At 40.6% G+C, this 23,085-nt stretch overlaps 1 protein-coding gene across 1 annotated transcript in view; it reads right to left on the bottom strand.

The window, feature by feature from the left end:
• Positions 1-1,254: 1,254 nt before the first annotated feature.
• LOC143294598 (general transcription factor 3C polypeptide 3-like) overlaps positions 1,255-23,085 on the bottom strand; it is a 34,463-nt gene continuing 12,632 nt past the window's right edge. The window contains exons 11-25 of the mRNA XM_076605973.1: positions 22,258-22,373; positions 21,845-21,944; positions 18,355-18,507; positions 17,175-17,355; positions 15,262-15,426; positions 13,999-14,085; positions 13,003-13,103; positions 12,336-12,440; positions 9,754-9,840; positions 8,763-8,861; positions 7,194-7,269; positions 6,069-6,193; positions 4,789-4,876; positions 3,787-3,857; positions 1,255-2,095 (exon numbers count right to left, since the gene is read on the bottom strand). Coding sequence (XP_076462088.1) covers positions 1,985-2,095; positions 3,787-3,857; positions 4,789-4,876; positions 6,069-6,193; positions 7,194-7,269; positions 8,763-8,861; positions 9,754-9,840; positions 12,336-12,440; positions 13,003-13,103; positions 13,999-14,085; positions 15,262-15,426; positions 17,175-17,355; positions 18,355-18,507; positions 21,845-21,944; positions 22,258-22,373 — 1,665 coding nt within the window. The 3' untranslated portion in view covers positions 1,255-1,984. The remainder of the gene's footprint in view (positions 2,096-3,786; positions 3,858-4,788; positions 4,877-6,068; positions 6,194-7,193; positions 7,270-8,762; positions 8,862-9,753; positions 9,841-12,335; positions 12,441-13,002; positions 13,104-13,998; positions 14,086-15,261; positions 15,427-17,174; positions 17,356-18,354; positions 18,508-21,844; positions 21,945-22,257; positions 22,374-23,085) is intronic.

The following is a 23,085-nucleotide window of genomic DNA, read 5'->3' as shown; positions in this document are numbered from 1 at the left end:
AACCAAGAGATGGGGAGACAGACAAGCAAAACAGAACCAGGAAGAGAGAGAGAGAAAAAAAAAACTATTAAAAAAAAAAAAAGAGAAGATGAAAATTAAGAAAACAGAGAAAGATGGGGTTGAAAAGAACTTATTGCACAAAAAGAAACCATGGGAAAACACATACCCACAATAACCAACATAACGAATCAAATAAAAAAACAGAAAGGACCCAAATCAGAACACAGAAGAGCTGTGAATGGACAGAAATGTTCAATTTTTGTAAGGGAGGAATGCAGATTGCGTTGTGTTGTGCGCTGTGCTGTATGTATGGCATTCTATCACATCGTGTCATCATATGTCATCTTCATTTGTGTCATGTTTGATATCTTTATTGTTTCACAACAAATTTGTGTGCTATTTGGGCTGCTCTCCTGACAGCGCATCTAACCTCCCTGAAGTGTTCGCAGTCAGCCTTGAACAAAACAGTCTGCCTTTCGCGGTGGATTCTTCTTTAGCTGCAGACTGTTTATAGTATCCACAACTTTACCGATTTTACTTCGGATTAGCTTTCCACAACTCCGCAATGTTTGCTATACTTTCATCATGTTCAGACTGTCTGCTTTAGATCAATGTTTACAGTGATGGGAGAGATTACACCAAGAGTTTTCTAAGGCGTTCAAAGAAACGCACGCCGAACAATCGCATCATATCAATTTTGGAGGTTGATGTAATTTTACCTTTACCCTTCCTCCATTTTTCCTTAACTTCTCCTCCCACCCAACTATTCCCCTCTGAACCTCCAGAACTCCTCTCAATCTTTCTTCTCTTTTGCCCGCCCCCCTCCATTTCCCACAGTCTTCCTCCCCCTCACTTCTCACCTTTCTTTTTCTTTTCCTGTTCCCCCCAACCCCCACCATCTTTCATTACTGGTTTCTTTATGTCTGTGAGTGTGCACACATGTGGGTATATGTGTGTGTTGTAAGGTGCATATGTGTTCCCTCCTCCCTTCTGCCCCACCTCTCCGTCCCTCCTCCCTCCCCTCTCGGCTTCTTTTCCCCTTTTTTCACCTGCACCCCTTCATTTTCTCAAACCTGTTTGGAAACAGTGAAGGGTTGTTTTCACTCTTTTCTCACAGCCCTGATGAAGCCCAAGTTGGTGAAATTTTGGCATAATAATCATGTGGAATGACTGCATTTTTCGCGCGCGCGCACACACACACGTACGTACACACAAACACAATCACATGGAGTTATTGAATTCCATTTTCTTGAATGGTTGTATGGAAATGATAATCATACAATTATATATTTAATTATCAAATTTCCATATTCAGCCAAAGCTGAATTCAAATCACCATAAAACCTTCAATCATTCAGCTTCCATGTATGAAATTTCATCTCCCTTTTACTCACACAGACACACACACTGACACACAAAGATCCTATATATATATACACAGCAGCCTTCTTGTTCACACAGCTCAACCAGCTCTTGACCATCAAAACAAAACTGCCATCATGAACTATTTCTCCATGCACTTCATCATGATGAGTCATTCTGCAGCAAATGAACACAGTTCCTGCCCAATGTCTTTGCCTTGAAAGACAATGAGAAAATGTTACTGGACACACACACACACACAAACCCACTGCTCTCTTTCACTCTTTCTATTTGTCACACACATACACACACACACAGGGACTTACTTTGATGGCATGTATAATGGAAAATGATTTCTTTCACGAATGATTGTTAACCGAATCATGTCTTGCATTCACTAACACACAACTGTCCAGTATCATTTCAGTCCATACAAAAAGGAAAACAGAATATTGCTCAATGTCCATTACATTAGCATTTTGTTTTGTTTTTTCATATGAAATTTTAGTTTCTTTTTGATACCTTTCAGGTCTGATTCCATACACACAGACACACATGCACAAATGAGACTGGGTGACAACACACACACTTAACATACGGCAGACACACAAACTAAGGACTATCAAAGAACAACATAGGTCTGGAGACATAAACGAGCTAGATCTGGATTTCCACTTCTCCTGTAGATCAGTGACAAGTTGAAGGCAATCTCTTTTGTCAGATCTAATGCGCCCTGCAACAAAAAAAGTTACTATCCAATAATCCTTGCAAAAACGAAAAAAGTCCGATAAAATGTGCTCTGCAAAAAACATTAAAAACCTTAGACAAGAAGAACAAGGTGGCACAAATGAAATAAACTATGCGAACTATGTTTGAAATAGAAATGAATGCTGCAACGCTTGTGGTGCAACTTAATCTTAACAAGAGACAAACAAGTAGTATTGAATGTTAGAGTTTTAAAATCATTTTTACCAAGCTTTTTGTACTGTTTACATAAACGTACTTTTTGATAATTTCAAGATATTATCTGCCAATGCAAAAGGTTTGCTGCACAGTCCAGCAGGACATTTGTTATGGTTGTTTGATGGGTTTTTTTTTTTCTTCAACGTTCTCTCTCACACACACACATGTACAGGTATACATGCATATATTCCTCAACCACCCTTCCGTTTTCACCTACTGTCCCAAGCTCATCACCCTATCCCCTCAACCGCTACATTTTTCTTTTTGATTTTTCGGGTCTAATATCACTTAACTCTTTCAGCCTTTTGAGCTCTTCTGCCTGTGTAGCCCTCCCATCCTGACATGTTTTGGCCCGGCTGCATCAACAGGGAGGGGTGTTTCACTTCAGGAACAATTTTATGGCAACCGTTCAACCAACAGCTACCACGTTTCATATAATCATTGAAATATAATTTTGACACAATGTGCTGAAATCTCAAGACAAGGGATGCAATATTTTACTTTAAATCAAAAACAGAAATAGTAAAACGTCAGTTCCTGTCAATATTGAAGGCTGTGGGCTATCTTCTTGATTCAAATGTCTGCCACTTTGACCAAACTGGTCATTAATTTCATATCCTTCACTTTCCAAAGAATTATCGGATGAAATATAATTCAAATCATCATTATCTGGGTCAAATTCACTGCCAGAGTCCATTATAATTTCATCCAAGCACCTCCTGTGCAGTAAGCCTTTGATGTTTTGCTATATTGATGTGGAAAACCGGACACAAATACACACTAACCGTTCAAATTTGGAGTGAAACATCACATGCCTGTGAGGAAGGAAGTTCCAGTTACTTCATTTCCCTTGCATTTTTATGCACAATAGTGAGCTCATGAACAGGTTTAAGTTTACAGGTTTCTTCACCCAACTGCCAGGCAGGATCAGGTGGAGAATGGTGATCAGCTGGACGGGTGCAGGGTTGAACGAGCTGAAGTGGAAAGACGTTCAACTGAAGATTACTACTACTACATGACAAACATGAGAAAGGTGACACAATGGTCAAGATGCTTGTCTGTCTGTGAGGGTCTGGGCTTGAATCCCAGTCTCACCCTTCCTCCAAAGTTTTACTGGAAAATCAAACTAGGTGTCTAGTCATTCATTATCATGAGATGATAAACAGGTTGTGTGTGCAGCCAGTGAAACAGAACCCATGGTAACATAAGCTACACAAAGACATATGCATGCACTCAAGGCCTGACTAGCATGTAGGTTATGCTGCTTATGCTGCTGTCAGGCGTCTGCCTAGCAGATGTGATGTAGGGTGTATGGATTTGTCCGAACGTAGTGACGTCTCCTTGAGTAACTGAAACTGACAAAAAAAACGTGAGCATGTGGTTTCAACAGACTGGCCATGATGAAGCGGGAAAGGGGGCGGGGCCACCAATCTGACAGGAACAGACAGACAGCATACTCACATCTTTGTCCTGGACAACAGGGGGCAAGGACAGGGCTTTCTTGTAGTAGTACACTGCAGCATAGCCCAGATCTGGACACATCAACAGAAACAGAAATAAATCCAGGTGATCACTGAATAAATCATAAGCAAAAATAACAACAACAAAACAAACAAAAAATCATGCGCAAGAACAGAGCAGAAAGATGGTGATGTAAGACTGCACAGGTGGGAAAAAACACTGTCAGCAATATTCAACCTCATGGACATAGCAAAATACAAACATTAAAACAGAACATGCAATAAAATACAGACAGCAAAATACAGGCTATAAACAGAACACATGACAAACATCAAAATAAATGCCATATATAGAACATAACAGATATTACAGATACATCCAGATATGAGCTATAAAACAAATCATACTGTACATTATGAACACCACAAAACAGAACACAGTAGCACTACATCATAAACACCACAAAACACAAAACAGAGTATAGTTACAGTACACTGTATGACAGTCAGTCGTGTCCAACTATGACCATCAGAACAGCAGAGGAGGATACTGCTGTCCCAACCATCTGTGCAAGAATCTGATTATAGTGGAGAGTGTCTTGCCCAGGTTACATCCCCACTCTTAGCTAAGAGGTTTTTTTGACAGTCGGCAGTGGGATGGTTCCTAAAGGCCAACTAGCTCCCGAGGCTGCAGCACTAAGGGCCACTGCAATCTTGCCTCTTAGTCTGAGAGTCAGTCTTTCACAAAAGACTAAACTGTGAATGACTTCCTACTGCAATGGAGAAACCACTGATCATGCAGCTCTCACTTTGCTACTGGCCATACTGTGAGCTAATGTCAATCTGTGATATAAACTGAGCATTGGGCCTTGTGCAGTACATCACAGACACCACAAACCACAAACCAGAACATGCTGTAAATTATGAACACCACAAAACATGCTGTAAAACAGAACAAACTATGCATGTGGGACACAGCGAGAACTTAAGACATCGCACTAACCCAGCTGCTGCATGGCCCGACCAAGGTTGTAGTACGACTCCTGGCACCGCCCTCGCAGGTCAAGGTAGGTGTTCATGTATGCTATACCCTGCCACACGCAGGTACAACAAAGAAATGTGATCAATAACAAAGCAACATCTTGCACATCCAGCAGGTTCAACAAAGAACTACATTCCACAGATGGAAACATGTTTCACAAGAAAATTTGAACATATCTCAAAAATACTACAAATAAGAAAATGCCACTGGCAAAATGTGTGTGTGTGCTCATGCGTGCGTGCATGTGTGTATAATCAGAACAAAGGCCCTTACACCCAGGAAAGATATTTCCCAGTACATTTTTTATGACCACAAAATTTGAAAGGAACATGACAATTGTGCATATGCATCACAACTATGAAGCAAATACAGTCATTAATTAAGTGTATCATAGCATTCATCACACACTGACATTATTCATATTATGCATACCCATGAATACAGTTTACTGAGACACATCCTATAAATGCTTGTTATGCTTATCTTTGTTGCATTTCTTCTTCTTCCCCAATTGCAAAGATTATATCTTTGAACAGTCGTTTACAGCAGTATGAAGAGATGTAAACATCTAGTAAACTACATTTTGCAATACTGATTTAAAATGCAACTGCATGCACATGCATAGAAACACACACAGACACACACATTCAATCTTATACACACAGACATACAGTCATACCTTTCCCCTCCCTTCTCCCTTCCACCTGATCCTCCTCCCCCTCCACTTTTTTCCCCTGTCTAATATTACTTAGAGCTGAAAGACATGAAATTGAGGACTACTACAACATATATCAGTTTCTCTGAGACATCACTGCATTCGGACAAATCCATATAACCGCATCTACTACGAAGATGCCTGACAAACAGCAAAATCCAACATGCTTAGTCAGCCTTGAGTGCATTTATAAACATATATATATATATATATATATATATATATATATATATATATATATATATATATATATCTGTGTGTGTGTGTGTGTTCGTATGTATGTATTGGAGTGGATTTCTTCTACAGAATTTCGCCAGAGGACAACACTTATGTTGCCATGGGTTCTTTTTCAGTGTGCCAAGTACATAATGCAAGGGGGACCTCTGTTTATCATTTCATCTGAACAACTAAATGCTGAGTTTGATTTTCCTGTCAAACTTGGGTGTCTTAAGCATTCTGCTGTTCTCCTCCTTAACTACCACACACACGCACAGACACACAAGCTGATGACACCAGAAATGGTCACCTCCAAAACCAGCCAGTCCTTCCTGTTGGTGAACTTCTGGCAGCAGATGTGGAAGTAGCACAGACCAATGCACAGGCTGATCAGGGGGTCCGTCGGGGTGCGTTGAAATACCGACATGTACTCTCCTGCACACCGTTTGCTTTGTATTGTACTGTATTGTATTTTATTGTAATGTATTGTACTGCACTGCATTGGGTTGCATTATATTGTATTGCATTACTCTTTGTCACAACAGATTTCTGTGTGTGAAATTTGGGCTGCTCTCCCATGGGAGAGCACATCACTACAATGCAGCACCACAATTTTATTATCTTTTTTATTTATTCTATGCCTACAAATGTATCAATTTTATTTTCCTATCAAAGTGGACTTTGCTGGGCACAGCCCCTTTGTTGTTGTGTGGTCTTTTTTGGCATGCATTATGTGCATGCTACAAACAGGACCTCAGTTTTTCATCTCATCCGAATGATCAGTGCCCAGACCACCATTCAATGTCAAGTGGAGGTGGAGAAAATACTGCCAATTGTGGGATTCAGTCATGCGCACTCAAGATTCTCTCACTTCCAAAGTGGGCACATTACCACCAGGCCACACTCAACTTATGTATATAATAACAATAATGGATACTGGTCAGCACATGGGCCCAGTCTGCTAACAATTATCATCAATAGAGGGAAAATAATGGTTACGAAAACTGACAATACAAGGCACTATAATCAAGACATGCAAAACAGACAAATGGACTGTGTCAATGACAAAGTGCACACACACACCACACACCAATACTTGAGATATTCATGAAAACACACTGCCACAGTGCAGAGCCATGATCCCCCCCGTCTGCAAGTGTATTTGTTTTACTATTAAAGTGGATTTTTCTACATAATTTTGTCAGGGACAACCCTTTTGTTGCCATGGGTTCATTTGCATGCACAAAGTACATGCTGCACACAGGACCTAAGTTTATTGTCTCCTCCAAAAAGATAAGCACCCAGACCACCACTCAATGGTGGCAGAGGGTGTAAGAACCCTGGTCTGTATACAGGATTTGAACCTGTGGATACTCGATACTCAATTCATAGTGGGCTGCATTACCACTAGGCCATGGATGCAGATCAGACTTACCCAGAGCACACCTGTAGCTGCCATTCTGTACACTGTTGTGGCCGTTCAGAACACCCAGCACAAGATGGTCAGGCCACTGTCCACACACACACACACACAATTATTTACATCACACCTTCACACTTTATCAGGTGTCACTGAGTTCAGACAATGCCATATACACTACACCATTTCTGCTAGGCAGGTGCCTGAACAGCAGCATAACCCCAACACACTTAGAGCATGCAAAAACATTTGTGTACCAATCAGAATGGATTTCTTCTACAGAATTTTTAGCCAGAGGACAACACTTATGGTGCCATGGGTTCTTTTTCAGTGTGCCAAATGTGTATAGTAAAGCATGGTGTCACGGACAAGGAGGGTTGTGTGTGTGTGAACGCTGCCAAATATGGTAGACCCACTCTCTTGTAGCTCTCCTGCGTGCTCCTTGTAGCTTAGGAAGTCTATGGAATGCACGTGTTGCACTGGGGGCATGACGTGCAGATTTCTGATTTGTGAGCTATGGGAAGTTTTCTTCATTTGGAAAACCAGCACCATTAGTCAGTGGAGCAAGACACTTGGCCAGGTCTACAACAGTCTAGAGACCTATAGAGAAGGACGCTCAGCCGGTATTTTGGCTGGAGTTCAGAAACCGTTGAGGTTTTTGTCGTAGGGAACTCCGCTCTCCCTCTGTGGAGACCCGACTTCATCCTGCTGTTTGAGTGGCCTTCTTCCGTCGTGGGGAGCTCAAGTGTCGCTGGTGGACGTGTTTCCCCAAGCACTACACCAGAGTCCACCTTCCAGGACAACGAACTGTCTGTGATTTGTGTTGAAAATATTTGGAGTAAATTTTTTGTATTTGTTTATTTCGGGCTTTCGTTTGGATGAAGGTGAGAGAGAGCGTGAGAGAAATGGCCATAACTTTTGGTTGAAAAGTTGCACGCGACACATGGTGAGCCTGCTCTTGAAAGCAGGTAACCACGCTAGGCCTCCACAATATTATCATCATTTTTATAAGAATATAATTTTTATGAATCTTTCGCAGGCACAAACATTTGATGAAATATCTTTGTTACTTTAATGGAGATAGGTATCACAAAAGGCTCCTAAGCTCGATTAATTCAATGGATGCACTCAAGCGTATGAAAGAAACATTTGCTTTATTTTGTTTTCAAGTCTGTCTGGCATGGTGAACTCAACATGACTATCAAAAGAAAAAAAAATTGATTTCAAACTAGCTTGCTGTGAGTGCTGAATTTCACCTACAACAAATCTTTCTTCTTTAATACACCTCTAAAAAAAACCAAACCAACAACAAAACAAACCCACATAAACAACAACAAAAATGTGCTACAAAAATGTGGCTAGTGATGACGTGGAAGGTGATGGTACTTTGAAAGAAAATCCAAGACTACCAACATTAAAAACACTACTGCAAAACTAACTCTCCCTCCCTGACCCTTCTTCTGCGTCATCTCTTGGTGGTGATTTAAAAACAAACCAAAACAAGACAAGCAAACAAAAAATAACAACAACAAAAAACACACATAAAAAAAAAAAATTTTAACCAAACACATTCGACACCCTTACCTGGAGAAGGCGACGCAGACAGAACTTGTGGTGCCGGATTTCATTGGAGTAGATCAGACTCTGGTTGAACAGATTCCATGCCATTTTGTTGTCTGGGTCCTGCAAAGCAACCGTCACCTTCAATTCAAATTTAAAACCTCATCAGTATGTTTGTATATATGAGTAATTGTATGCATGAGTGTGCCCAAGTATTCATTTAAATATATACAAATTTATGCATATTTACATCAATGTATGTATATGTATACTGTGTTATGATAATAATGTATCTATGTATGTGTATGATTATGTATGCCTATTTGTATGTATGTTTGTAATATATTTACGTATGATTATTACTGGACAATATTGCAGTTTAACTGTGTACTTGGATTCCTTTATGTGTTTTTGTGTCAGAACTGAGTTTCAAAAGAAAAGAACCTTCTCTCTCAGGAGAAAAAACAAAAACATCTCATCAGTGGATCAGATTTTGGTCCCATTTTGCACATCTAAGTTTAATTTTCCGCCTTGTAGTAACATGTCCACTTAGGAAGCGAGAGAATCTGAGCACACACGCTCAAATCTCACACTCTCATTTTCTCCCCCTCCACTAGACCTTGAGTGGTGGTTTGGATGCTAGTCATTTGGATGAGAAGATAAACTGAGGTCCCTTGTGTTGGATTCACTTGGCGCATGTAAAAGAACCCAACAGCAACATAAGAAATGTCCTTGGCAAAATTCTGTAGGAAAATCCACTTTGATAGGAAAATAAACACATTTGCAACAGAAAATAAAACAAAACAAAACAATGGGTGGTGCTGCACTGTAACGATGCACTCTCCCTGTTCAGAGCAGCCTGAATTTCACACAGAGAAAACTTGTTGTGACAAAAGAGTAATATAACACAACACTTTCAGCTATGGAGGTCAACACCACCCTCTGATTTTCAGTCCCTGATAACAACCCCTTGACACACACCTGTTAGCGAAACACGCAGTGTGATGTGACCCACCTTCAAGCACATTTCCTTGATAAAGTTGTAAGCAAAGTGTCCATTCTTGGTCATCAGACACACTGTTAGGCATAAAAATTCTGCTCTCTGAAACATTGTACAATATTTCTCTGAGAGTGTTGTCAATAAATAATTCCTATATAGACAGATAGAAAGATAGATAGACAGACAGACAGACAGACAGACAGGTAGAATGATCACAACAGAAAATATGTACATATGTATAGTTTGTGATCTATATCGAAAACCTGCAACGTAAACGAAAAAAAAAAAAAACAGACACACATGGTAGTCAACAGTGGAAGGTGGCAGAAAACAGAGCAGACACAAGAGAAAGGCTTTTAAAAACTGATACACACTGGATAACACCACTACATTGGCATTTTCTGGAACCAACTTTGTCCTCAGGCAATAACACCACAGCATAGGCATTCTCATGGAACCAACTTTGTCCTCAGGCCATAACACCACAACATAGACATTCTCTTGTCATCAACATTGTCCTCAGACAATAACACCACTACATGGGGCATTCTCTTGTCACCAACATTGTCCTCAGACAATAACACCACAACATAGGCATTCTCTTGTCACCAACATTGTCCTCAGACAATAACACCACTACATGGGCATTCTCTTGGCACCAACATTGTCCTCAGACAATAACATCACTACATGGGCATTCTCTTGTCACCAACATTGTCCTCAGACAATAACACGACAACATGGACATTCTCTTGTCATCAACATTGTCCTCAGACAATAACACCACAACATGGGCATTCTCTTGGCACTAACGTTGTCTTCAGACAATAACATCACTACATGGGCATTCTCTTGTCATCAACATTGTCCTCAGACAATAACACCACAACATGGGCATTCTCTTGTCACCAACATTGTCCTCAGACAATAACACCACTACATGGGCATTCTCTTGGCACCAACATTGTCCTCAGACAATAACACCACTACATGGGCATTCTCTTGTCATCAACATTGTCCTCAGACAATAACACCACTACATGGACATTCTCTTGTCACCAACATTGTCCTCAGACAATAACACGACAACATGGGCATTCTCTTGGCACCTAACGTTGTCCTCAGACAATAACATCACTACATGGGCATTCTCTTGTCATCAACATTGTCCTCAGACAATAACACCACTACATGGGCATTCTCTTGTCATCAACATTGTCCTCAGACAATAACACCACTACATGGGCATTCTCTTGTCATCAACATTGTCCTCAGACAATAACACCACAACATGGGCATTCTCTTGGCACTAACATTGTCCTTCAGACAATAACACCACTACATGGGCATTCTCTTGTCATCAACATTGTCCTCAGACAATAACACCACTACATGGGCATTCTCTTGTCATCAACATTGTCCTCAGACAATAACACCACTACATGGGCATTCTCTTGTCATCAACATTGTCCTCAGACAATAACACCACAACATGGGCATTCTCTTGGCACTAACGTTGTCTTCAGACAATAACATCACTACATGGGCATTCTCTTGTCATCAACATTGTCCTCAGACAATAACACCACTACATGGGCATTCTCTTGTCACCAACATTGTCCTCAGACAATAACACCACTACATGGGCATTCTCTTGTCACCAACATTGTCCTCAGACAATAACACCACTACATGGGCATTCTCTTGTCACCAATTTTGTCCTCAGGCAATAACACCACAACATGGACATTCTCTTGTCATCAACATTGTCCTCAGGCAATAACACCACTACATGGGCATTCTCTTGGCACCTACCTCAGCTTCAGACAAACACAAAGACTGGGCAACCTTGCGCAAAGCAGTTGAATATCTGGTGATCTGACTGAGCATCACACAAAAACGGAGAACAAGTACAACACAGTCTGATCAGGTATGTGACAAAAAGACATTAAAAAAACAACAACAGCATTCTGACATTGTTACTTTTTGTCCAGAGAACTGCACAAGCCCATGTCCGGACAGCCCAACTAAATAAAAAATTCAAATGCGTCAAAAACAAAACCCAGTTACATCTGAAAAACAAAACAAACATGCGAAAGAACAAGAACAAAGTTCATGACATATATCCATTAAGGGTTCTACGGCAAATAAGTCTAGGCTGTGCGGAAGACATCAACCCTTTTGCTTAATTTCTCATCCCCAGATTACAAAAAATCTTAAGAAGGAGGATAAGAAATACTTCAAAGTCACACATAAATAGTATCCTTGCCTTTCACAAGTTCTGTGTCAGAAATAGCAACCCTGCTTTCTAAAAACCCTGTGCTAGAAACAGCATCTCTGCTTTCTGGAAATTCTGTGTTAGAAATAGAATCCCCCCCTTCTGCAAATTCTGTGCTAAATATAACATCCCTGCCTTCTGGAAATTTTGCACTAGAAACAGCACCCCTACCTTCTGGAAATTCTGCACCAGAAATTTCCCTTTTATTTTTTTCACTGAAAAAGAAGACTCCTGGCATCTGCAAAAGAAAAAACAAAAAAACAAAAAATCCAGCATAGATGAGGGAGGGAAAGAGGGTGAAGAGATGAGGGAGACTGACCCTGTTTTTGATGGCATCGCCGGTGAAGGCAGGGCAGGTCAGGCCCAGCAAGGCCACCTCCGACAGTTCCTCCATCTTCCCCTCCTCCAGCAGAATGTTGCACAGCTGTACACAGTCACACAGCATGCAGCATGCGCGCGCACACACACACACACACACACACACACACAGAGCACACACACACACACGCACACGCACACACACACACACACACGCACACGCACACACACACAAGCAAGCGCGCACGCATGCACGCGCGTGCACGCACGCACGCGGATGCATGATCATTATTGTGATGTGTATATAAACACTCAAACACAAATACATAAGATCATCACTATCTTCTTTGTCAGACAGATATGCATACACACACACACATACAGCAGACACAGATACACACATACTAACAAACATACACATAATCATCATTGTCTTTATTGTGAAACAGAATCACACACATACACACAGAACATACACAAAGCAGTCACACACACACACACACACACACACACACACATGCACACACACAGATATAAGAGATGGGATAAGGATACTGCCCAATGCTACTCCAGGAGTTCTATGAATTAAGTCAGGTCAAATCAAAATCACTTTTCATAAACAGATGTTTAAGTTAAGAGCGCATGAACAGAGCACAGAGACAGCTTACCTTGATGTACAGGTCCCACAAATCATCAGCGTTAACTTTGCTCTTCTTCTTTTCTGAATCTGATGCCTTGTCCTTCTTGGATTCTGTGTCTTTGTCAGAGCCTGAAAATAGAACAAAGAATACAAACACAGTGCATGACTTACCAAAAAAACAAACAAACCCCAACAACAACAACAAGCAAACAAACAAACAAAAAAACAAGCACTCAGAATCATTTTATGTCTTTTACATGAAATGGATCAATATGTAAGAACCTGATAATTAAACATAAGCAACTGTTAGGCCTTAATGATTCTGCCTGACGCCACATGTACATTGGTCTAAACAAATCTTTATCCAGAAAACATTTTTTTACAGGCACACATAAATAGCAGAGCTATGACAAGCCAACAATATTTCTTGTGCTCAAGCACTTATGTGATCAATTATTTTTTAATTCGGTTAAGTTTGAAGGTCTGGTGAACATTTCACAAATAAAGTAATGTTGAAATAAATGCCTGCACATTCTTGTGAGGACACCAGAACCTTGATCAGTAATTAACATAACCAGTGATGAAATGTCAATAACAGAAAACATCAGACGATAATTTTTTTTTTTTACATACACGAAAAAATGTCAGACAAAAGTTATGAAAGACAAAAACAAAGAAGGGTTATTTCAAAAGAGACAGACAGTAGCAGAAGAAGAAGAAATAAAGCAACACAATAAAACAATCCAAGAAAGAAGACACAAGAAACAAAATACAAGGATACTACTACTACTGCTATTACTACTACTACTACAATAATAATAAAGTGCTTTTCTATACTGCTGTTCCATGACAGACAGGCTCACAGTGCTTCACAAATTACATATAACAAGCAAAAAACAACAACAAGATACCAAGAACAATCGACCACAAACAGCACTCTACAAATTAACATGTTACAAAAAAGAACCAATACTAAAAAATGCTAAAAAATCAAGCAGGAAGAAACAATAACAAAATCCCTCACCTCCCTGTGCATCACCGCGCATCGTTTTCTCCATGTAGACCTTCAAGGCATCTTTCCTGTGCCTCATCGACCTGTAGCCAAACACGACTGAAACACACCGCAGTCATCCTCGCTACACCCACTATCTGCGTTTTGTTCTCACTGGTTCACTGTCTGTTCACTACAATGTGATTTGGACACATACATTAGTCCATGGAGTTGATTGTTTGAAGGTTAGCTCTGCATGGTTAAGTAACTTAAACAAGAAGTATCTGCTAACGTGGCATTTCTTATATTCTATGCCTTATGGAATATAAAAGAATATAGGTTCTTGCTTAACTGTTCATGATAAAAGCATTGCTGACACATCAAAAAAATGACTTATTCTTGTCAAAAGTATTTCTGAACTACTAGACACTGTTACATACATCATGCACTTGACACTAAAAAGTAACACACAGAAACACCAGAACACATTTGGTCTCACTCTCTTTCACTACATACAACCAAGGGAGTTCAAAATTCTCTCAAATACGATTCATTCACTCTCAAATTAAAACATAAGTAAAAAAACACAGCAGTCTGAATTCTATCAACAGTCATAAATCCAAATCTTCAAAACATACAAAATATCTGAAACTTATCAGGAGTTAAAAGTTCTGGAATTGCAACACACACATAAAGCTAAGAATTTTTTTTAACTCAACAATTTTCCCCCACAAATCTGACATCACAGTGAAGACATGATGGTAGTTGTCAAGCTGTGACCAGTGCCTTGGGTTTATGTTAATCAGGCATCTGCTCCTTTGTTTTTTTTTTTTTTTTTTTTTTTTTTATACTGATATAGTGTTGTGTATATGGATCTGATATGGTATAGAATATATGGATCAATTTGCATGCTTTGACATCTTGAAACTGACACATGAGACAACAGTAGGTTGTATGATAATTCACACTTTGTCAGATGTGAAAATCTTTACATGCGCCTTCAAGTTTCTCATGTGATTGATGGCTTTAATTTTTTTTTTCTGATCTTATGTAAATCATGTGATTATTTTCTGAAGTCCCTCCCTCCACCCACTGTCCTCTTGTTTTTATTTTTTATTTACCTTGTTTTATTGCTTTCCAAGCGTGGTAGCATTCATTGATTTTGTTTTCATCTTGGGTAATATACAGTGGTGTGCAAGGAAGAGTGAATGAACACCCGTACAACAACTTCCTGAGTTGTTTAACATTGGTGCAATTAAACATCTGTAACTGAAAACCCCAAAAGCAGTTTCTCACTCTTAGAGTAGACAGTCTTGTGGTTCTCGTGGAAGTAGTGGAAGAGCAGCCTGCGACTGGCGGTGATGAACTCTGTGTTGCGTTTCTGCGAGAACAGCAGGTGGCACTTGTGCAGCAGCAGAGTCTGGTCCTCCATGTTCACTTCTCCCGTGTCCCCTCCGCTGGCTGAAATCAACACACTGTACTGTATGTACATGTATGGTAGTCAGTCATGTCCGGCCAAAACCATCAGAACAGCGGAGGAGGCAACTGTTGTCCCAACTTATCTGGGCTAGAATTAGATTATAGTGGAGTATGTTTCGCCTACATTACCATCAGAACAGCAGAGGGGCCAACCACTGTCCTGACTTATCTGGGCTAGAATTAGATTATAGTGGAGAGTGTCTTGCCCACTCTCTTGGGCAAAAGGGCTTTAGGAGAGTCAACTCTGGGATGGTTCCCAAAGGCCAACTGGCCCTCAAGGCTGTAGCACCAAGAGCCAGTGTAATCTTGCCTCTTTGTTTGAGTCACAGTTCTTCACAAAAAAATAAGCTGTAAATGAATTCCCATTGCATTGGAGAGATCACTGATCATACAGTTCTCACTTTGCTGTTGGTCCAACTGTATGTCAATCTGATTTAAATCAAGCATTATGAACATATGTAATCATGACTGAAATCACATCCCGTCAGAATCTTTTCTTTTTGAACATTTTAACTCACTCGGGACGGAAAGTTTTCTCCCTTGCTTTTCCCTACAGATGGCCCATTTGTTAGGGTTAGGAAAAAAAATCACAAAAAATACAAACAAAAAGTAACTGAATTAAACTCGCTGTACTTGACCCACTGGCCCCTCTCCTCTCATCGTGTGTACACCCACCTCCCTCCCTCTTCACTGCCCTCCGAATTTTGAGTCACTGTCATTACCTTCTTGCTGGTAGCTTTCTTCACTGCAGATGCTTTATTCAAAGTCTTCATCATCCTCGTCGATGTTGGAACCTTCAATCTGAAGCATTTCAATCACTTCAGCAGCAGTAAAAGCCACTGTCGTGATCTATTTTGCTCCAAACATTTCCACTCGTATCGCCTGCGATGCCATATTCAATACGTATGCAGATTAGCTTGTCATGTGGGGTGCTGAAGTCAATGGCTCGCTGGCGAGTGTGTTGTTAAGGAATCTCACAATGAAACTTTCCATTCAACCCTTCACACGTTCGCAATGCCCGGTGTAGCTGTGGTTTTTATGCTACCCCATGAGGAAAACATTTTAACTGTCGAAACTACTATAGCATTCCATCATCCGGAACTGCGTCTTTCGTCAATAACGCTATAGCGTTCCATCGTCCGGAGTGAGTTAATTTCCACTTTTGTTACTCATATGCAAATTGAGAGCAAAACAATGAATCTGATGTTACATGAATAACACAAGGTTCATCCAAATAATCTGTTGCAAGCATTATTTCAATATTTCAAAGGCAAAAGGAAAATTACAGGCAGACAGACAGAATCATTGTTCCACTTCAGATAACATCAAACTGCTTTCTCAAATCAAAGGAGAATGCAACAACTATGGATAAATAAGAATCCTTGAGGTCCTATCGCTGTGTCATATACCCCTATCACCTTCCTTGAACTGCCAGGTACTGTTGCTGCTAGGAACTGTTGAAATAAATGACCCCTCCATCTCTCTTCCACAAAGAGTTCAACATATAGACACAGGTACACACACACACATACACACAACTCTTGTCACTTTGTATCACACATTCACTACACACTATACAGACGTAAGGGGCACAACAAACATGAATCTTATGCACAAAAGTACAATTGCTATATTTCTCTCTTTCTCTCTCACACACACAAAAATACAAATGCTCTCTCTCTCTTTCACTCTCACAAACACACACACAAACACTAAAAAATCCCCCTCACTTCCAGACAACACCTGCAGGGCCTCGTCATGACGACCAATCTGTTGCTGCAGAGCGGAGAGGGAGACACGAGCACCCAGGTGGTTTGGGGCCAGCTCCACCACTTTGCTGAATGCCTCCACAGCCTCCATCAGGTGGCCCACGGCGCTCAGGCACTCCCCATACCTTAGCCACACTGCCGCCTGAAACAGCACAGTTTTTTAGTCACTAAAGGAGGCGTCGCTGCGCTTCAGACAAACTTGTACTGTATTGTATTGTATTGTGTTGTATTGTATTGTGGTCATCAACTTTTCGTGAACCCTGTACTGCTACAGTAATATACTACATTGCTGTAGTTTTACAAGTCTTCATCGTTTCACCATGCCCCTCAGTAAGAAGAAAACTGTACAAGTTCCTAGGAGGTCATCAACTTTTTGAGAACCCTGTTTTGTTACAGTAATATACTAGCTAGCTGTAGTTCAACAAGTTCTCATAGTTCAACCATGCCCCTCAGTAAGAAGAAAACTGTACAAGTTCCTGTGTGGTCATCAACTTTTTGTGAACCCCATACTGCTACAGTGAGGCACCATGCCCCTAAGTAAGAATAACACTGTAAAATTTCCTGTGTGGTCATCAACTTTTTGTGAACCCCATACTGCTACAGTGAGGCACCATGCCCCTAAGTAAGAATAACACTGTAAAATTTCCTGTGTGGTCATCAACTTTTTGTGAACCCCATACTGCTACAGTGAGGCACCATGCCCCTAGGTAACAAGAAAACTGTACAAGTTCCTGTGTGGTCATCAACTTTTTGTGAACCCAACACTACTACAGTGAGGCACCATGCCCCTAGGTAACAAGAAAACTGTACAAGTTCCTGTGTGGTCATCAACTTTTTGTGAACCTCATACTGCTACAGTGAGGCACCATACCCCTAGGTAACAAGAAAACTGTACAAGTTCCTGAGTGGTCATCAACTTTTTGTGAACCCCATACTGCTACAGTGATGCACCATGCCCCTAGGTAACAAGAAAATTGTACAAGTTCCTGTGTGGTCATCCACTTTTTGTGAACCCCATACTGCTACAGTGAGGCACCATGCCCCTAAGTAAGAATAACACTGTAAAAGTTCCTAAGAGGTCATCAACTTTTCATGAACACCCCCCCTCCCCTCCCAGATCTGTCCATAGTGACGTAGGCACCTGGCTGTAGTTGTGTGAGTGGACGCATCGCTCCAGGATGGGCAGGGCCTCAGTGCAGCGGTCCACCTCCATGTAGGCGTCCGCCACGTCCAGGAACCGCTCCCCATTCCCGTCCTCCTCCACGTCCTCCTTCAGCAACGTCTCCACCAGGTGCTGACAGCACATCACACACATATACATCCACACACACACACACACACAAGCACAAACGCACACACACATATTCACAAATGCACACATGCACATAGCAAGCACACACACACACAGCTCACTTACACACACACAAATGCACACACACACACACACAATTCCTTTGATGGGTTTTACAACAAATACATGAGCTCTAAGTTCACAGACACACTGACACACACACACACAGAGCTACTTTTTCAAGGAAGTGTCAAAGCATTCAAGTGCAGTGTTAACGTTCATGTCTTTAAACATGTATATAAATTTTAATAACAACGTAATAATCATCAATCAAAGTGTTCTTGAAAGCCAATATGTGAAATGCTTTTATTTGGAAAGCTTATGTCTTTATCATTATTATTATTATTATTTTCATTATGAGCATTTACACCTAATCTTGAAAATAAGCCCTAGGCATTTACAAATAGAAAACATACGTAAATATCAAAAACGAAAAATTGAACACAAGATACCAAACGTTATCAAAAAATATTCATCCACACACACACACACACACACTTACAATACACACAAGCATAAGCACACGCACACACACAAGTCATAGCACACAATCGTAAATAGTACACAATCAAAAATACAACCAACAATTTCTGAAACTGTCAAAACTCACTCACTCACTAATAGTCATTTTAGTTCATACTCTTGACGGGCGCCATAGCCGAATGGTTAAAGCGTTGGACTTTCGATCTGAGGGTCCCGGGCTCGAATCACGGTGACGGCGCCTGGTGGGTAAAGGGTGGAGATTTTTACGATCTCCAAGGTCAACATATGTGCAGACCTGCTAGTGCCTGAACCCCCTTCGTGTGTATACGCAAGCATAAGATCAAATACGCACGTTAAAGATCCTGTAATCCATGTCAGCGTTCGGTGGGTTATGGAAACAAGAACATACCCAGCATGCACACCCCCAAAAGCGGAGTATGGCTGCCTACATGGCGGGGTAAAAACGGTCATACACGTAAAAAGCCCACTCGCGTAATTACGAGTGAACGTGGGAGTTGAAGCCCACGTACGCAGAAGAAGAAGAAGAAAGAAGAAGTTCATACTCGAAAGGGAAGAGCCATTGAGAATTATTCTGGAGAGGAAAAGGTGGGTCTTCAGACTGGAGTTGAAAGATTGCAGTGAAGATGAGTGACGGAGAGGCTGAGGAAGTTGATTTCAAAGAAAGGGGGCTTGGTATGAGAAACTGTTGGCCATACGTTTTGGTTTGAGCATGGAGGATCCTAACCATACTGGTGTCAGAAGAAGAGCGGAGTTGGCGTGAGGGTATATAAGAATAAATGAGATCAGACAGATATTGTGGACCAGAAGCCTCAATGGACTTGAAAGAGAGATGACTTTGTAAGCAATTCTTTCTTGTACTGGGAGCCAGTATAAAGCATGAAGGAGAGGAGAGATGTGATCAAATTTAGAGGAACAAAAGACGAGACGAGCAGCATAGTTCTGGACTTTCTGAAGCCTAGCAATGAGGTAGCTGGGCGAACTGACAAGTAGGGAATTACAATAATTCAGGTGGGACAGCACAAAGACACAGAGGAGAGTTTTGGCTGCATCTTCAGTCAGGAAATAACGAATGGATGCAGTTCTGCGAATTTCAAAGTAACACAGTTTGCATATACTTGCAACATGCTGCTGATAGGAAAGAGACTGGTCGAGTATGACACCAAGATTGCGGACGAAGAGGAAAGAGGAATGTCAGTGCCACTAAGGGAGACTGAGAAAGGAAGAGAGACTGGGTGGCAAAGTCTTTGTGGGGTGATAATCATGATTTCAGTTTTATTCTCATTTAATTTTAGCTTGCTTTCAGTCATCCATGTCTTCATTGCAGGTCTGAGCAGAGTCACTGAGTGAGGAAAGAAGAGACAGAGGTTCCGACAGATACAGCTGGTTGTCACTGGAAAAGCTATGGTGAGACAACGAATGATGATTCACAATGGTAGAAATCAGTTGTGTGCAGAGAACAGAATGGGCCTGTTTAATCAAATAATGTTTAATGTGTTTTGTGTGTGTGTGTGTGTGTGTGTGTGTGTGTGTGTGTGTGTGCATGTGTTTGCTGATTGTGTTTTGCAATTCTCTTTTTGAGATAATAAATTTATTCTTATCTTATTTTAGACCAATCCACATATGCTACACCACTTCTGTAGGTTAATACACACACACACGCATGCCTACACACACACACACACACACACACACACGCACGCACATGCGCACACACACACACACAAAGGAAGTCCACCTTTCAACATCTCCGCTGCAAAACATTGCACTTGCACTACCAAAAACCTGATGTACGGTGCTGATGAGTGCTGTGCACAAACTGCAGTGCTGGATTTAAATTATGAAGCATTTCTACATCATAACGCCTCAATATGACAATCTAAACTGTTTACTTGAAAATAAAACAAAATGAAATAAAAAATTTGAAAAAAAGGAGGGAACCAAAATCAGAGAGTATGAGTGACAATGAGCAAGTGTGTGTGTGTGTGTGTGTGTGTGTGTGTGTGTGTGTGTGTGTGTGTGTGTGTGTGTGTGCACATACACATTTTTGCACATGTATTGAATATAATTTGCTATAAAAAAATTAATAAAAACTCCATTGTGGGATTTTATTTTCATACTCCACTGCTTCTAATCAAGTCCAGTTTCACTCTCTATGCACACATGCACAAAAGCAAAAGAAGTGAACAAGGTTGCCAATACTTCAAAACTCTTCATGTATCTGTGACACATTTTTCAAATGAAACAACACATTTTTCTAGACTCACCATGCCACGTAAAAGATAAGTCAGTTCTTTTCTATCATTTTTTTTTTTAAACAGTAGTGTCTGAAGCAATGCCAGCAAACACAAGATGTTTCGTACAAAATACTGGTACAAATTTCAACTGACTCAAGACTAAAGACTGGTTTACTGTTTACAAACAACTATAGAAATTCACTGTTCCAGATGTGCAAACATAAAATACAACTTAACAAAAGCCGATTAAGCAAAGAAATTATATATGTTAAAATAATAAAACATTTTGGGTGGATTGGATGTTTTCTCTTATATCTGTTGACTAATTCACAGCAATTTTCCTAAAAACACTATTCTTTTATGTCATTACATTTTTTTTAAATAGGTTTTTTCATGTTATCTATCTAATTCCATTTTCCTTTTTTTACATATATAAGTACTTATGCAAACTATCTAAGTGTTATCAAAAATGGAAAATGAAATGAATAAAAACAGTGTGCACTGACATGTGACCTGTCTGTGTTGCTGACTCTCTCTCTCACCTTTGCCTGCTCAACAAAGTTGAGGTTGATGAGACAGGAACACAATTTGGTCAGCAGATCAAGGGGAAAGCCCTGTGGCAAATTGTCTGGCACTGTCACACTGAAACCACAGTCAGAAAAACACACTGAAATCACCGTCAGTACACACACATACACTGAACTCACAGTCAGTAAACACACACCAAAATCAAAGCCAGCACATGCACGCACTGAAATAAATCACAGAAAGTACACACACACACACTGAAATCACAGTCAGTTGGCACACACACACACACACACACACACACTGAGAGTAACTTGGGCAAGACACTCTCCAACATCATCAACTTCTAGCCCAGACAGTCAGGGCAGCAGCTGTTCAGATGGTCATGGCTGGACACGACTGACTATCCCACAAGTTGTTCCTTCACCTGATGATGGTGCCTGGCATGGCCTTGAGGTCACAGTCAGCAGGCAGAGGGTGACTCTGGCTCCACTCTCGCCCATCACTCAAACTGGCTTCCACGCCACAGTAATCCACCAGACCCTGGGAGGAAAAATGCCATCATGTATCTCTGGGTTATAAAAAGGATACTTAAATCACACTCTATCCTGAAAACTGCTCTAGGTGCTTTTCAAAACAACAATATTCTACATCACGCATGACATCAATGTCACACATACACTCAGTTTCAGTGTTTCAAGGAAGTATCACTGCGTTTGGACAAATCCATATATGCTACACCACATCTACTAGTGCTAGGCTGATGCCTGACCAGCTACGTAACTCAAAGTGCTTGTCAGGCCTCGAGTGCACACATTCTTATTTGTGTACCTATCCAAGTGGATTTCTTCTACATAATTTTGCATGAGGACAACACGTACGCTGACGTAAGGCAGAAAAACTGATCCCACTGCTTTACAAGACACAATATTCTACTTAACACAAGACATCAAAATTGCACATACAAACCAAACTGAACCCACTAAAAATATTTATACACTGATCTGTTCATACATACCTATTACATACACACATGCAAAAATTCAAACATACAAAACACACACACACACACAAACACACACGCACACACACACACATATACACATACACACATGCACACACACATTTGCACATGCATGCTTACCTTCCAAAATTAAACATGACACGTGTACAAGAGTATATACTGTTTAGATGGACATGACACAAATCAAATCTATTGCTGAGAGAAGAGACAAGCTTTGATGCCAGATTTAAA

This window comes from Babylonia areolata, chromosome 20, assembly GCF_041734735.1.
Source record: "Babylonia areolata isolate BAREFJ2019XMU chromosome 20, ASM4173473v1, whole genome shotgun sequence".
NCBI classification, from domain to species: Eukaryota; Metazoa; Mollusca; class Gastropoda; order Neogastropoda; family Buccinidae; genus Babylonia; species Babylonia areolata.
Note: the sequence above shows the minus strand (reverse complement) of the source record. Positions and strands in the feature narration are given on the sequence as shown.